The sequence below is a fragment of the Uloborus diversus genome, chromosome 1 (assembly GCF_026930045.1).
Source record: "Uloborus diversus isolate 005 chromosome 1, Udiv.v.3.1, whole genome shotgun sequence".
Taxonomy (NCBI): Eukaryota; Metazoa; Arthropoda; class Arachnida; order Araneae; family Uloboridae; genus Uloborus; species Uloborus diversus.
The window spans coordinates 49,946,940-49,965,212 of record NC_072731.1 but is presented as its reverse complement, the minus strand read 5'-3'; the positions used below and the strand labels follow the sequence as shown (position 1 = coordinate 49,965,212).

The 18,273-nt window shown below is 34.2% G+C and overlaps 1 protein-coding gene across 1 annotated transcript in view; it reads left to right on the top strand.

The window, feature by feature from the left end:
• The window catches only part of LOC129234567 (serine/threonine-protein kinase Chk1-like), a 73,183-nt gene that overhangs the window by 8,082 nt on the left and 46,828 nt on the right, over positions 1-18,273 (top strand). The window contains exon 2 of the mRNA XM_054868588.1: positions 7,795-7,894. Coding sequence (XP_054724563.1) covers positions 7,795-7,894 — 100 coding nt within the window. The remainder of the gene's footprint in view (positions 1-7,794; positions 7,895-18,273) is intronic.

The following is an 18,273-nucleotide window of genomic DNA, read 5'->3' as shown; positions in this document are numbered from 1 at the left end:
ATTCTGAACAACAAAAATGTAGCTTACTGCAAGAATTTTTTAATTACAGTTTTGATTCTGAACATGATATTGCTATGCACATAAGTAAATTAGAAAATATAGCATACCGTCTGAAAGCGCTGGATAAGAAAATTGATGACGAGATGATAATATCTAAAATTCTTTCAAGCTTACCAGAAAAATATAAACATTTTCGAAGCGCGTGGGAATCTACCGCTAAAGAAGATAAAACATTAGCTAACTTGACAGCTCGGTTGTTAAATGAAGAAAATGGTAAGAAAAATTCTGAAATTAAAGAACAAAATGTGGCATTTAAAGTACAAGAAAAGAAATGCTTTCGATGTAATTCTAAAGATCACCTTGCTAGATACTGCCCTAAAAGTAGAATTCAAGAAAAATACGTCAAAGAAAATAAATATTACAGAAATAATAGTCCTTCGCATTTTACTAAAGATAATACAAACCAGAAAAATCAACCTCGTTGCGGCATTTGTAAAAAAGCTAATCACGTAGAAAAATACTGCTATTTTGGAAATAATTCAAAGAAACATGTCTCATTTCTTGCTCCAAATGAAAAATCTTATCAGAAGTGGATAATTGATTCGGGATCCTCTAGCCATATGGTAAATGATGAAACAATGCTAGAAGATGTTGTAAATATTTCAACTGAAATAGGTCTTGCCAAAAACTCAGAATTTATGGAAGCGAAAAGCATCGGAACCTTTAAAACTGATAACTGCATTTTAAAGCAAGTACTCTATGTTCCTGAACTGAGCAAAAATTTGCTGTCAGTAAATGCAATTACTAAAAATGATGGTGAAGTAAAATTTGTAGAAGATAGAGTGGAAATTTCAAAAGATGGAAAAAATGTGTTGAAAGGTTACAAAAATGAAATAGGACTTTACGAAGTAGGGTTGAATCAAGAAAATGAAACACTATTGACAGAAGATAAGAATAATGCAGATGTATGGCATCGCAAACTTGGACATATGTGTGTTAAGAACATGAAGTGTCTATTGAAAAATTCAACAGGAATTAAGCTAACAGAAAAAGAATTAAATGATGTATCAAAAAATTGTGAAGTATGTCTGAAAGCTAAACAAGTAAGATTTCCATTTAAAACTGAAAGACGATGAGCAACTAGACCATTGCAAATAATACATACTGACATAAATGGCCCTATTGAAGTAGAAACATGGGATGAAAATAGATATTTTCTAACGTGCATAAATGATTTCACACATTTTGCTATGGTATTTTTGATGAAAAACAAATCTGAAACTCTTAATATTTTGAAGGAGTATGTTGAAGAAGCTGAAGCAAAATGGTCACTTCGAGTAGCAAAAATTCGTTGCGACAATGGTGGAGAATACAAATCAAATGAAATGAAAATATGGTGCAAGTCAAAGGGTATTGAGCTTGATTACACCGTTCCCCATTCTCCCCAATTAAATGCTAAAGCTGAACGACTGAATCGAACTTTGCTAGACAAAACTCGTGCATTGCTTTTTGACTCAGGTCTGAAAAAAGAAATGTGGGGTGAAGCATTGAGAACAGCAGCTTATATTATAAATCGTAGTCCTACTGAAGCTACTGATGTTACACCAGCTGAAATGTGGTATCAAAACGAACCTAATTTGTCCCGATTGCAAATTTTTGGAAGCGTAGCTTATGCCAAAAAACTCGGATACCTAAAAAAGTTAGATTCCAGAAGTAATAAATTTATTTTTGTGGGATACACTAACAACGGTTATCGTTTATGGGATGAAGAAAAAAGAAGAATACGAATTTCGAGAGACGTAAAATTCATGGACCCAAGAAATAAAGAAAGGAACCTCTTATTTATTCCAACCGATTGTGAAGAAGATAAAGATAAAATCGAAGAAAATGAAGATAAAAACGAAGAAAGTGAAATTTAAAAGATTAAAAAGGAAGAAAGTGAAGTGGAAAATAAAGAAAATGAAGATATAAATGAAGATAACTGCGTAGAATCAGAATTATCTGATACAAATGATGAATCCGAAGAAAATGCTAAAAACTTTGGACGTGGTAAAAGAAATAGAAAACTACCTAAATATTTAAAAGATTATGTTTTGCTCTCGTACGAAGAAGCAGTAAAAGGACCAGATAAAGAAAAGTGGAAGAAAGCAATAGAAGATGAAAAGAAATCATTGGAAAAGAATGAAGTTTGGGAAGTTGTTGACAGAAGTGTTGCAAGAAACAAAAAGATTCTAAGTAATAAATGGGTATTTAAAATCAAAAACGATAATACATACAGAGCAAGATTAGTTGTGAGAGGTTGTGAACAAAGTTATGGAATACATTACGAACAAACTTTTAGCCCAGTTGTGAGCATTTCATCCTTAAGAATTCTGTTTGGATTGACAGTGAAAAGAGATTATCACATCATGAAGTTTGACATTAAAACTGCTTTTTTATATGGAGAACTGGATGAAAAGATATTTATGAGAATGCCAAAAGGTTACGAAGATGAGTCTAAAATATGCAAACTGAAAAAATCATTGTATGGACTAAAACAAGCTCCTTTGAAATGGAATGAAAGATTTACTGATTTTTTGAGAAGCAAAAGCTTTCATCAAATTAAATCTGAGCAATGTATTTTCATCGGAAATGACATAATATTGGCTTTTTATGTTGATGACGGTATTCTTATTGGACCTGATAAATGTAAACTTGATGAATTCTTGAATGTTTTGAAAAAGGATTTTGACATAACATCTTGTGATAAAACAGATTCATTTTTAGGGATTCAACTGGAATCAAGTTCTGATAAATTGAAAATTCTTCAAGAAGCTTATGCTGATCAAGTACTTCAAAAATATAACATGCAAGATTCAAAGCCAGTTAATACACCATTACTGAAAACTTCGGTTGATGAAACAGAAAAATCAAGAGAAGTTGTTTTTCCTTTTCGAGAAGCAATAGGTAGTCTTTTATATTTGTCCTGCAGAACAAGACCTGATTTATCTTTTGCAGTGAACTCTAACAGTCGACATCTTGAAAATCCATCAAAAGAAGATGTCATAAATTTAAAAAGAACTCTCAGATATTTAAGAGGAAGTTCAAGCTTAGGAATATCTTACTCCAAAGAAAGTAGTGACAAAGAACTTATTGGTTATTGTGACGCAGATTATGCAGGAGATCGCGAAACACGTAGAAGTACTACGGGATTTGTGATTTATTATTGTGGTGGACCTATTAGTTGGTGCTCAAGAAGACAGTCAATTGTTGCTACCTCCAGCACTGAGGCAGAATACATAGCAGCAGCAGAGTGTTGTCGAGAACTTATGTACCTCAAAACTCTAATTGAAGAAATAACTAGTGAAAGTATATCTGTAACTTTAAACGTTGATAATCAAAGTGCTATTACTTTAATTAAAAATGGGATATTTAACAGACGTAGCAAACATATAGATGTTAGATTTCATTACATAAAAGAAAAAGTAAATGAGGGTTTAATTAAAGTAAATTATTGTCCAACTGACTTACAAATTGCAGATATTTTTACTAAAGCATTGGGGTTTAACATATTTCAGAAATTTAAATCTAAATTGGTTGTATGACCTTACTTCTAAAAAGTGACTGGCTAGTTTTATTTATTTTTCTTCTGAAGAGTAAAATTATGTTTGAATTCGATATTGTTTAACTTATTTTTCTTAAAATTTTTATTTTAAGCATTAATAATTAAGAGGATGTGTTAAGAAATAATTATTAATGTTTAGTTGTCTCAGGTTGGCAACACAGTTAAAATATTATATCTTCAGAACTTACTAAATTAGTTCAAGTAAAATGTTTGGTCTTATGTGTTTGTAATGTGTTGTGTCTTTTATAATAAAATATATTTGGCCATTCCCACTGAGTAATCTCTGCATATATGTAACAGTAATAACAGTACTAAATTAGTTCAAGTAAAATGTTTGGTCTTATGTGTTTGTAATGTGCTTGTGTCTTTTATAATAAAATATATTTGGCCATTCCCACTGAGTAATCTCTGCATAAAAGTAAAAACTCTACAGGTCATGGACCCAGAGTACCGCAGAGTGGCCGATTAAAATGTAAAAGTAAAAAAAGTGAAATAAGAAGAAATAAATTTGGAGGTAAAAATTGCAGTACGGAAAAAAATGGCTAACATGGCTGAAGATATGAGTTCTGTCGAAAAACTGATAGACCAAAGTAACTTTGCAGTGTGGAAATTCCAGGTAAACATAATTTTTAAATCGCATTCATTATTTAATATTGTAAACGGATCTGAAAGAAAAGATGGTTTAAATGATAATGCACTTACTTTATGGAAGAAAAAAGATGCACAAGCACAGAAAATAATTGTGACAACTATAGATAAGAAAGTTATGATTCATATTTTAAATTGCGAAAATAGTTGTGACATGTACAAAAAACTTTGCGGAATTTATGAACGCGATTCTGAACAACAAAAATGTAGCTTACTTCAAGAATTTTTTAGTTACAATTTTGATTCTGAACATGATATTGCTAGACACATAAGTAAATTAGAAAATATAGCATATCGTCTAAAAGCGCTGGATAAGAAAATTGATGACGAGATGATAATATCTAAAATTCTTTCAAGCTTACCAGAAAAATATAAACATTTTCGAAGCGCGTGGGAATCTACCGCCAAAGATGATAAAACATTAGCTAACTTGACAGCTCGGTTGTTAAATGAAGAAAATAGTAAGAAAAATTCTGAAATTAAAGAACAAAATGTGGCATTTAAAGTACAAGAAAAGAAATGCTTTCGATGTAATTCTAAAGATCACCTTGCTAGATACTGTCCTAAAAGTAGAACTCAAGAAAAATACGTCTAAGAAAATAAATATTACAGAAATAATAGTCCTTCGCATTTTACTAAAGATAATACAAACCAGAAAAATCAACCTCGTTGCGGCATTTGTAAAAAAGCTAATCACGTAGAAAAAGACTGCTATTTTGGAAATAATTCAAAGAAACATGTCTCATTTCTTGCTCCAAATGAAAAATCTTATCAGAAGTGGATAATTGATTCGGGATCCTCTAGCCATATGGTAAATGATGAAACAATACTAGAAGATGTTGTAAATATTTCAACTGAAATAGGTCTTGCCAAAAACTCAGAAGTTATGGAAGCGAAAAGCATCGGAACCTTTAAAACTGATAACTGCATTTTAAAGCAAGTACTCTATGTTCCTGAACTGAGCAAAAATTTGCTGTCAGTAAATGCAATTACTAAAAATGATGGTGAAGTAAAATTTGTAGAAGATAGAGTGGAAATTTCAAAAGATGGAAAAATTGTGTTGAAAGGTTACAAAAATGAAATAGGACTTTACGAAGTAGGGTTGAATCAAGAAAATGAAGCACTATTGACAGAAGATAAGAATAATGCAGATGTATGGCATCGCAAACTTGGACATATGTGTGTTAAGAACATGAAGTGTTTATTGAAAAATTCAACAGGAATTAAGCTAACAGAAAAAGAATTAAATGATGTATCAAAAAATTGTGCAGTATGTCTGAAAGCTAAACAAGTAAGATTTCCCTTTAAAACTGAAAGACGAAGAGCAACTAGACCATTGCAAATAATACATACTGACATAAATGGCCCTATTGAAGTAGAAACATGGGATGAAAATCGATATTTTCTAACGTGATAGATGATTTCACACATTTTGCTATGGTATTTTTGATGAAAAACAAATCTGAAACTCTTAATATTTTGAAGGAGTATGTTGAAGAAGCTGAAGCAAAATGGTCACTTCGAGTAGCAAAAATTCGTTGCGACAATGGTGGAGAATACAGATCAAATGAAATGAAAATATGGTGCAAGTCAAAGGGTATTGAGCTTGATTACACCGTTCCCCATTCTCCTCAATTAAATGCTAAAGCTGAACGCCTCAATCGAACTTTGCTAGACAAAACTCGTGCATTGCTTTTTGACTCAGGTCTGAAAAAAGAAATGTGGGGTGAAGCATTGAGAACAGCAGCTTATATTATAAATCGTAGTCCTACTGAAGCTACTGATATTACACCAGCTGAAATGTGGTATCAAAACGAACCTAATTTGTCCCGATTGCAAATTTTTGGAAGCGTAGCTTATGCCAAAAAACTTAGATACCTAAATACAACTGCAGGGGGGTTCTTCGGGTTCAACCACCCCCCTCCCCCCCTCCCTTTGAAAAATTCAGTTTGACATTTAAATGTTCGTTTATATTTAAAAAATTAAAAAAAGTATTGTTCCAAAACTCAAATGTCTTTCATATGTATATTAATTGTGTAAAACGCTTTCATAATAGATAACCCGAAATACTTGACCATTAGCACAATAGCGCAAAGATCCGCATGAGAGTTTTTAAACCCTCCTCGAAATTATTTTCTGGTTACGGCCCTGTTTCTGGGTTTTAAATTTTGGAAAATACCGAACGTTTTCGCCCACTAATATGACCAAAGATCCTCTTAAAACTGCATTTTAAAATCTCACTTCCGAAGTTTTCCAGGAAAGCGTCCCTCACTCTCCAACATTGTTGAAGATCGCCTTAAACATCGTTTTAAGTTCTTCGATGGGGCGTCCGTGGCTCTATGGTAGAAGCTTGGTCTTCTAAGCCAGAGGTCGTAGGTTTGATTCTTGCCGGTGCTGTAAAATAATTGTCGTTTTAGTTATAATAGTCGTTCATTTCATTACATGTTGCCTAGTTTGAGTTTCTGGAAAATTATGTGCTAAGCATAAAGGAGATGCTGTGAAAAATGTGGGCATTTTTTGGAAAAATAATGCCCTGCAAGTTATGGATAGTTACAAGCAAAAGTAATGGATTTCAAAACTATAAATGTAGCAGTAAAGTAAGACAAAACAACGTTAGAAGAAGCACAAATTTGTAAATTACAGCAGACACGTGTTTCGGCATTCCCTGTAACGCCGAAACACGTGTCTGCTGTAATTTACAAATTTGTGCTTCTTCTAACGTTGTTTTGTCTTACTTTACTGTTCAGCATAAAGGTATTTATTTATCTTATTTATCTTATAAATGTAGCACTTACCTGGTACCTAGATGCAGACCCAGATAATACAGATGAACACACAAACACTGTTCAAATTTTCAAAAAGTTATATTTTTTACAACTTTTTCTATTTACCCAGTTTTTTTCTGTAATGTGTCTTTATTTTGTTGATTGTGCGGCAATAACTTTTGTTGTATGAAACTTTTATTAGTTATGACATTTGAGTCATAGTGGAGGTTTACTTGCTCATATAGCTTTACGTTTTTGTTGAGCAGAAAGCAGTTTGAGTGAAGCAAAATATTCAGCACTGCATTTTTCAAAGGAAATTTTATAGACAGTTACAGTTTGAGAACAGTGGAACATTTTATCTAGGCATGCCTAGAAGCGTGACTTAAACACCCTATTTGTGCCTGGATTCACCCTTGCAGAGTTTAATAATACACAATTTGAATATGCATCTTTTTTTGTGTGTATGTGTGTGTTTGTAATTCACATACATTTTTTTCTTGATCATTTTTTATCTTTCCCTTCTTCTCTGATATGATGGTATTTTTTCTGGTAGACTGTAATGGAACAAGATGCAGGAAGGTGGAGAATGAGCAATAAGAGAGTATATAAAATGTTTAATCTAATCTAGCTTAATTTTCTTGTTTATTTCTGCAAAACTGAACATAGCAAGAATGTTATTTGAATTTTTAATATGCAGTCAAATTAGTCATGCTTTAATGTTTATTTTTTCATTCTGAGAGAAGAAAGTTACTTTACGAAAATTGTATTTTGCTTTAGAGTCCAGCTTGTTGTCAATTCAAGCACAAACGAAGCAGTTGCTGTCAAGTACCTTGATACTAGAAAGGAAGCTTCAGCTGCAAATAATATTCAAAAAGAGGTTAGTGTAGTTTTTTTATATACAGTAGAACTTCGATTTAACGACACCTAGTTCTACAATTTCATCAATTTAACTGTACATTTCACTAGTCCGGATTTGACTGTTGAATGTCTATGCTCCTCAATTTATTTCTATATATATGATTTAACGATAACTTTTTCTAGTCCCTCGACAAACGTTACTGTATATTAGGGCTGGACGATATACCGTAATGTATCGATATATGTTTATTACCGGACTTAACTAAGAACTAATTGAAATAATGACTTAAAAATGTATATTTATTCATAATTCTTTGTGCTTAATGAGTGGATCATACCTGCCAACTCTTCCAGATTTCCCAGAAGTTTTACAGATTTTCATATCTTTTTCCAGGGTTCGTACGGGTCATGGAAATCCTGGAAAGTCATGGAAAAAAAATAAGCAAATTTCAGACCTGGAAAAGTCATGGAAAATTGAAATTTTCATTCAAAGTCATGGAAAATTATTTAAAGTCATGAAAAAAAGTCCTGGGCAAAGAGAAAGTAACATTTGCTGAAAGAGCATTGTAAATATTGAATGATTTAACAATATTGCACATTAAAACTGAAAAATTGAATGATCCGAAAAACAAATCTGAATTTTGAAATCCCATTACATCCACTTCTGTAGCAGCCGCTCATCTTTTTATGCAATGTAATTTTACTGCTTGGACATCACTAATTTTGCATTTACCATTATTTTCAACACTTTTTATACTTTATATTCTGTAGTAGAGAACTTGCACATTCTTGATTTGCCACCCCCTCTTAAAAATACGTGATGTCCACAAAATCTAGATAGGGACTCTACAAAATCCACCGAGTTTGTTTCCAACACTTGTAAAAACTTTATTATTAAATTTTTCAGACTTTATCTCAATTTGTTGAAAATTTTAGAAAATGAAGATCTTTTGTTAGGTGATAGAATACAGAAAGAGGAGATTCCTAATACTCTAAAACTGTACTGCATATCATACAGCCCGCAAAACTAATCCATGCGACCCACTGCTAGGTTCAATGTCAGGAATCAAACTCTATGTTCTGGAATTTCTGAACTTATTAATTTATTTGCATTTGAAAATGTGTAAATAAGTAAACAAGTACATTTGAATCAGAAGATTTATTTGCTACGAATGTTTTTCTTTCTTTTTTCAAAAATTAATATCTGGTTTAGAAACATGAATTTACGGAGGGATGTGGCTTTTTTTTAATGAATCAAAGTACTATCAAGTTATGTGCGTGATTAAATGCACTGCTGATGCTAAAATTTAACTTTTGAAGCAAATTTATTGAAACTTTCTCGGCTTAATGACTCGTTCAACCTTTGTCCCTTTCATTATAATTTTTGCTTTACCTAAAGTTATGTCATCATGACAAATAAGAATAGTTTAGATTTTTAGGTGCACACTGATATTTTTTCAATCACAAGTAAGTGCTTCGATGAGGTAGTGGCATTCACGTAAAAATTTCGCTAATGCTCATTTCCAAAAATTTTCAAGTTTGAAATTAAATACACTTGCACTATTCTGTTCATGTGACAAGGTCATGAAATTTTTTTATGAAGTCATGAAAAGGCCCTGGAAAAGTCATGGAATTTTTTCATCCGAATGAACCCTGTTTTTCCCTTGTTATGATTACGAGCAAAATTTTCCAGTATTTTTGTGCTTTAAAGAGCAAAAAAATTGTATCTCGCCAGTTTTGGCGCTAAGAATGTGCCAATGCAGCACCACACCATGTCTAAAGCCAGGATTGCCGTAAGAAAATTCACTTGCTTCATTCAGATAGAATCCAAGGTGTGTTTCACAGAGACTTGAAAATTTTCAAGTACCCTTTAAAATTTCAACAAATTGGTCCATACTTGCAACCCCCCTCACCACATGAGGTTGTTGTAGCGAATATTTTTGAAAAAATTACAGAAATATTACTTACCGAGGAGTTTTATCAATTGCATATCTTGATATGCATAGATATACAGTGAAAACTCCGAATAGCGGACAGTCAAGGGACTAGAAGTTTTGTCCGTTATTGGGAGGTGTCCGCTATTAGGAGGAATTACTTACTTTACCTTTTTCAAAATGGGCTGTTGTTCCCTTTGTAGAACACAATCGAAACAATTGCGAAAGGTTTACTACATTTTACGTCAAGTGTAATTAATCTTTTTTTTTTCTTAATAAAGGTATACTGACAGCACACACTTGTCTTAAAAAGCATTTAATCAATTAAAAGTAATCAGTTAAAACAGTTTGACATCTCTTTTTTGCATTACCAACGGCGGCGATTCGGCCGAGCAACCCCCCTCCCCCCCTCACATTTTTTTATGGTTAATTTATTTATTTTATCTCGAGTATCACTATTGCATGATTGACAGTTGGCAATATGACCTTGAATATGGGCAAATCTTTTTCATGTCTAAAAATTAAACAACCCAACGAAACCACGGCGCCATAAAGCCGACTACTACCGGCGCCGGTCTGCTCAATTGCATCTCCCGGGAGCCCCAGTTAGAAAAAGCGCCCAGTTTCCTCTTTTTTATCTTAACTTTTGAATAGTTATTGTGTACAAAATTCATTAAAATCTTTAAAAAAAGTTCGTTAATTGTTAGACCTGACATCAGTTTTCACTTATCTGCTTCAATACTCTCAAAACTAGCCGTTACAAAATTATGACTTTTTTTTCTTTTTCATTTTTTGCTGCCCGCAAAAAGTACCATGCCTTTTAGTTCTTTTTTTTTTTTCCTGCCCCCAACTTTTAAGCCCCAAACGCTGCATCTGCCCATTACCACCCTTTTAATTCCAAGAAACAGTAAAAAGGAAATTGACGAGGGGGGGGGGGTATCAGTTGTGGAGGATGAAAAGCTTTGTAAGGCAAGCAAGTTACTAAGATATTCTGTGAAAAGAAAAAAAACGGAAGTGCTACGATCGCAAGGAAAATTTTTTGTGAAATAACTGTCCGTTATTCGGAGTGTCCGTTATTCAGAGTGAATTACATGGAATGGCCTATATTGAGGGACTGGGACTTGCAAAAATGTCCGTTAATTAGAGGTGTCCGTTATTCGGGAGTGTCCGTTAAGGGAGGTTTCACTGTATGTCCAAGTGTCCCCCCCCCCCTTCCTCCAAATTTGACCTTCCAGGGGTCGATCCAGGTTTTAGTTTTTGGGTTCCCATTTTGTGAAAAAGCAAAATATTTTTGTGAATTTTCTTTATTTTTGTAAAAAAGCAAAATATTTTTGTGAATTTTCTTTATTTTTGTAAAAAAGACCTTCTTGTGATTTTTTTCTGGGAGAAGATTATATAAAAGCATTTTTAGCTGTCGTATCGTTATAGAAAAGCCCTAGACAGGTTTCAGGGGTGATTGCAAGTTCTTGAAGAATACCTGAAAGCTGTCAAGAGAAAATGCGCTGGGGGGAGGGGGGAAGTAAGACCCTTAACATTTTATTCGTAATTTGACACATACATTTGCAGCGTTTAATTTTTCGACATTTGACGTTCTTACAGAGTAGGTATTTCGTTTAAAACTTTGCAATTTAATGATGTTAATAAATGTATAAAGAAATTTTATTTGTTTGCCTCTTAGCAAGGTACAGTAAACATCAAAAATGCGAAAAATACGTTTACCATGGCGGATGTAAGGAAATCAAGATCTTCAACAGAAATAAAAATATAAAAGCAGCATATAAAAGAATTTTATTTTAAGTAAAGTTATTTTAGAATTGGATTTTGAAACTCAACACAAATTAATATTAAATATATATATATATTGCGTAATCAAAGTAAAATTTAGGATTTTCCTGAAAACAACGGAATTTCAGTATTTTCAAAGATAATGTTTTGAACTGAAATGTGGGATAAATATGTGGCATTCTTACCACAAGTTAGCAAATGTTTTTCTATTTCATTGTCATCTAAATTTTCTCCCAAAAATCTAACTAGAGATTCAAAATTCTCAGAAATGGCCCATTGCTTCTTGATTATAAAATACAAAATTTGAATAATCTTACCAATCAATTTTCTGTTTTTTTTTTTTTTTTTGCTTCATTTCCAATCTCTGCACTTCCTTCCTTCTTTTGCACTAGATTTTTGTATATTGACAGCCTCTCTGTGATTTTTGCTGCACTCATGTTTTTTTAAAACTCTATAGGGTGACGGCTTTTCTTGATATCAACTCCAATATTTACTCAAGGTTTGGTTGAATCACTAACATTCATGAAAGATGAACATATTTTGCACAAAAAACCCTTAGCTGAATAACTATAGTAAAGCCAGCTATACACCGTTTCATAATTTGCAATGTACTTTTCATTTATTGCATGCTTCTTATTTCCATTTGTACTCTCAAATACAATGCTTGAATCATTATTTGATGGCTCAATTTCAATATCATCATCAGTTGAAGTTGCTCCAGATTCACTTCCAAGTATTTTCTGCCTCAAAAATCGTTATACTTTCGCGAACTGCCTCACTGTCATTTGATGTACTATGAATCTTTTACCACATTTTCCAAGTGCTCCGAGATGGGAAAATTTACTTCACTATCGTTTACCGCATTTTCCAAGTCCTCCGAAACGGGAACATTTGCCTTACTGTTACTGCATGATGAAATAGTGGTAGCGATTTTATCGGGATTGTTAATTGCTGACTTGAAGAAATTCACAATATTTTGGGATCCAACGTTCAAAGAGCGAAATTTTTTAACATAATATGCTGAATTTCAGGAAGTACCTCCCGTTGCAGGACATCCTCGTTGAAGAATAATTTTCAGTGAACAAGCGATCTCTCCAAACTGAGATTATTGCGGCTGCCATCTCCAGCGCTCCATTATCCGCTAAAGACATAACGAAATATTTTGCAAAACACAAATTATAATCGAATAGAATAACAATTTATTCTTTGATACGCCTAAAAAATGTCCACTGAAACACACGAAGGCGCAAACAAGGTAACTACAAAAAAATATCGTCTGCGCTCCTGGATTGCAGACGATCTGTTACAAAAGAAAAAATAATACCAAGAAAGAAAACGAACTGGAGTAATATACAATTACCACATTTTTAAAATTTATCGGCTGCAGTTTTTTTTTTTAATTTATCGTCTGCAGATTACGCGATTCCAGCAACTTTTTATAAAATCCCACTCAATAAAACTTCCTTTGCTCGCTTTTCCCGTTGCTCACCATTAGCAGACAAACGTTAAAAAATTGAGAAATTGCTCATCTCGAAGTTTCATATTTATTTTAAGAAGACAGCAAGATTAAATAGAATGACTGACGATACTTTTCAGCTGGCATTGTATTTTATCAATAAAAAAAAGGAATCTAGGAATTAAACTACAAATAAATAAATAAATTAATAATAATACCGTTATTCTTTTGGTTTACTGTATGCTTTACGCTCAAACTAACGTGAATTTAGAAGTTATCTTTTGCTTCTACACATACAGTCTACAAGAAAAATAGCAGGAAAGAAAAAATGAATAATGCATTTTAAACCAGCAATTCTCCGCAGACACCAGTCGGCGAGAAAATTTGACCGGTTCTCGAAGAATTATACCCTTTTCCAATAAAATAAAATTTCCTAATTTTATATGATATTTTATGCATTAATATATCCATTAACTTTGCATACATTTTGTGGTTTCTCTCTAAGATTTATTCGCTTATGAAAATTTACACAAATTAGCTGCATTTTTTTTTACATTCAAATTGTGTAAGTTATTAAAAACAAACTTACAATTAACTTTTGTAAGTTTATTTTAAGTAGAAAGTTTTTCTTTCTGGCATTTGTTTAAAAAAAAAGCAAAAGGACAAAACAGATTAGTTTATTTTAGTGAAAAAAAAAGTAAAAATTTCTACTGGTCCGTGAAATTTTTTGACGAAGTTTTACCGGTCCGAGTGTCAAAAAAAGATAGAGAAACGCTGCTTTAAACTAAAGAATATGAGAAAAAGTGGGTACCCCTGACCTAATCACACCTTTTTTTTCCTTTAAATGCAATCGTATCAAGTGAGCTTTCGAGAACGGACAGTATCAACTACAGACTACAGGGAATTTCACCAATCGGTTTTTCGGCGTTTCCCGTGTGGTCACTCATACTCTAACAGGATTTTATTAATTGCCATACAATACGATTTGCATCAGCATGCGCCAGTATTCAATGCGAATTTCTATGCAGTTGATAAAAAAAAAAGAAAATATAAGATTTTCGAGTGTTTTTTTTTAACTTTCGTTTGGGAATAATTTTCAGAAATTTTGCTCGTCCGTTCCATAAGATTACCCCCCAACTATGAACCTTAAACTTTTTCAAAATAAACTGAAGGAGATAAGAACAAGTTGAAAAAACAGGAGAATATTTAAAAAAATTTGAAAAAAAAAGAGGAAAAAAACTAGAAGATCTGCAACTGGCAAGGTTTTAATTTGCAGCTAATTTTGAGAATTAAAAGTGCATAATTTGACAAAATGATATGGATAAATGAAGGATGCGTGCAACTAAGACACAATTGAAAGTTACAATGATTCAAAGGAATATTTAATTCAGAAGTATTTGATCATTGAAGCAAATCAAATCAACAGAATATAGGCGATAAATTTGCCGTAACTTGAAATGAGTCAGTCTTCATTTTGCACTCGTGGAACAGCAGAAAATCATTGAATCAATTCTTTATCTTGTGCTCATCATTTTTCTTGGATTTTGACTAGCCACCAAACACAAGCGTCCCTCTCCCGTCCCCCCTCTTGTTGGCAAAAGCCATTATTTTGGTTCTTGGAGAGATTCGTAAAAAGCTTGAATGTATTTTAAATTGTTTAAAACTTGCCTGTAAATTCAAACCTATCCCAGAAAAATAGATTCCCGGTCTTAAAAGACTTAATTAATCGGCGGACGTATGAAATCCCCAAGTGACTAAACACCCAACAAGTCAATCACGTGTTTCGCCCATCGGCGGACGTGACCTCAGGCCTCAAGAGTTGAGGATCTTTCTGCTGAAAGCAGTGAAGAAGATAATTTAAAAGTAGCAACAGTTAAAATAGTAACTGTGTTTTGAGTTGCTTTGAGATGCAACAGATGCAAATTTTGATGACGTCACATCATTGCGTCGTGGTAACAGAGATGGTTTAAATAGAAAGTCAATCAATCGATCTCTTATGATTTGCTTCCGTTCTGCAGACGGTTTGTTTTGATGTGAGCATGTGAGCTCTGGTTGATTTGTCCACGCAGGGGGCGTGGAAGTTTGTTCAAGAAATGTAAGAATTAAAATTTGTTTTGCCTGCTAGTAGTGCAGGATAAGTTCTAAAACAGTACCCTATGTTTGAAAGGCGGTTTTGTAAAAATTAAAATTTAGAAAGAAAGAGTTGATGTATTGAATTAGGCTTAACAGGACCGGAGGACCGAAGCTGCTCATCCTAGGTACCGAGCTGGTCGGACCGTACGGGTTCAGTGTGGGGTGAGGCATTTCTTCGACTGCGTGTCCCCTATTAGGGTGAGGTGACCTCTAATAGACTGTGTGTCCTCTACTACTGAATATTCTCCTGTTTGGCATAGAAACCAGGTAAATAATTTCCTGTACTGCATATGGTGAGGAGTTCTCTACTGTGGTATGGGTGTGCCTGGAATGCAGTGACCATTGACAGAGGATGGTCTGTCGTCTACCAGTGGACGTGGTTTTTTTCAACTCAAAGTTCATCCCATTGATGGATGTGGCCTTCATGTTTTGTGTGCCAAGTGCTTACGTGTGGACTTCCAAGGGTATAAAATTTCTAAATAGTTTTTTCTTGGACAGTACCAACAATGTGGCATGCTGTTTAGGGTTGTTTTACTAAGGACGTTTTAGAACTGAAATTTAGAGCAAACGAATAATGTGATATTTCTTGTTGATGTATGTTGGGGGGAAATATTTAATTTTTTTATGGGGATTTGATTTTATAAATGTTGAATGTTTGTTTTTCCTATTTATACTTATACATATGTTTTAAATAAAATGTTATTTAAATTGAAATTCAGTTTCCATTGCTTCCTTTCTCCCGAACTTAACATTCCACATCCGTTGGTCCTTTTCCCGAGGGCCAACACCTCTGACGCTCTCAAGCAAAAACACCTCACGTAGCAGGCAAAAAGATAAGATGGGAGAAGGTGGAAGAGGGGTATGCTTTTGCGTAGATGCGTACACATTTGCGGTTAAAAAATATTGTGAAAAGGCTGCCTTTTTATAAATTTTTGTGAATGGGGCTGCTTTTGCGATGGGGAATTTTGTGAATGGGGCCGCTTTCGTGACGCGGATATTTGTGAATGGGGTCGCTTTTGCCATGCAGAATTTTGTGAAGGGGCCACAAAGCCGCCCCAATTCGGCACTGGATCGACCCCTGCCTTCTCAATTAACCCCCCCCCCCAAAAAAAACATGACCTCTTATTAAAGAGACTAAAATCCATTCTGTTTCATTACCCCCCCCCCCCCCATGCTGGGCACTTCTACTTCAGCTACTATTAGAATTAATAACTGAAATATATACGGATCAAGATTTACGATTACTTTTCTCTACTGCAGATCATGTAGTTAGGAGTGCCAGTTCTCTCAAGTGTGTTGCCCTCCCCTCAATTTTACCAAGCCTCCCCCCCCCCATGAGCTTATCCCTGCTTTAGAAATTATTATTGGTCTAAACTACTTTATTTAGCTTTCAAAATGTCTGATGGCTTCCCTCTGTTGCAGATCTCAATATATAAATAATATAGTTAGGGAAGCACATCCCCTTAACTTCTACGACACCCCTCAATTGTATCCCTCAATGTTGCATCATCCCCCCCCCCCTGAAAAAAATGGTCTCCCCTAGTTTATAGTCTAAAATCCTTCAAAAATAAAGCTGCTAGGGCTGCCAATCCTCAATAAGTGCGATGGCCCCCCTCATTTTTAATTTTACTGAGCCCCCCCCCCAAAAAAAACTAAGCATCCTTACTTAAGAGGCTAAAATACTTTTAAAATAAGTTCCCTGATAATTTCAATGGCATAGTCAGCTTCAACCCCCCCCCCCCCCCACCACCACCACCAAATGGGTATCCTGCTGTAGGCCTTATTATTCGTCTCAATTGCTGGAACATTTGCTTATCAAGATGTTAGATGACTTTTCTGTATTGCAGATCTTATAATGTATGTGACGTAGTGATGTAGCTGGGGTGCCAATTTCCCTCCCAAAGTGCAGTAATCTCCCCCCCCCCCAAAGCAAAAGAAAATGCCACCATCTTTTTAATGGATTAAAATCCTTTTGTAAAAAACTTAATGGCATTGTCTGCATCATGACCTCTCTCCCCCCTGCATGGACTGTTATTATTCTTATATATTGCTATTGCTATTCACATAAATCCCCCTCTCTCGTCAAAATTATTGCTCTTTCCCCAAACAAGACCTTTATTAAAGAGACTAAACTCCTTTTAGGAAAACTTCTCTGATAATTTCAATTGTACACTCTGCATCAAGCCCCCCCCCCCCCCAATTGGCACGCCTGCTTTAGCTATTATTATTTGAATGAACCGATGGAATATTTTCTTTTCAAGATGTCCAATAGCGTTTCTCTGTAGCATGTCTTAATATGCAGATGATGTAACTAGGGGTGCCCATTCCCCCCGACTGCGATGGCTCTCCTCAATTATACCAAGTCTGCTTTTGCCTCAAGAATTACGTCCCACTAATAAAAAGACTTAAATTCTTCTAAAGTAATTTCTCCAAAGGTTTCTGTGGTATAATCTGCTTCATTATCCCTCTCCCCATGATACAAACACATGAGAATCCTTGCCGTAGCTATATTATTAGAATAAATTGCTAAAATATTTATTCACCAAGATGGCTTATAGCTTTTCTCTGTTGCAGATACTTATGTAATAGGTTTTGCAGCCCCCCCCCCCTCATAAAATGTTGAATTTAATGACCTAAATATATTGATATTTTGGGAGAGATATATCGCGGTTTTAAAATTTTGATATTGCCCATCCCTACTGTATATATATGTCATATAGAGAATGTTACCCATGGTGAAACAAACGTTTGTGCAGAGGAATCTGAAAGTGCGTGTACCCCTTTTATTCTCAACAAGTAAGTTGTAACAACCGAACTCTGCACCTGTGATCTTGCAGAGTTGTCGTGGCAAAACATATCTGTATCATACATGTTCTGCAAAATAGCTTCAAGATCACTGCGCAGATTGGTGTTCTACCAATGTTTGACTTAAAACTAAGAGAATGGGTTGAGGCCTGTCATTTAAAATTTTTCCAAGAGAGGGGGAGGGAGTGCCAATAAGTGTATAAATGCAAATTATGGGAGGTATCCCTACTTTCAGACTATTCTGCTCTTTAAAAATTGTAGCTCATATGTTTTGCTTTTTTCCTT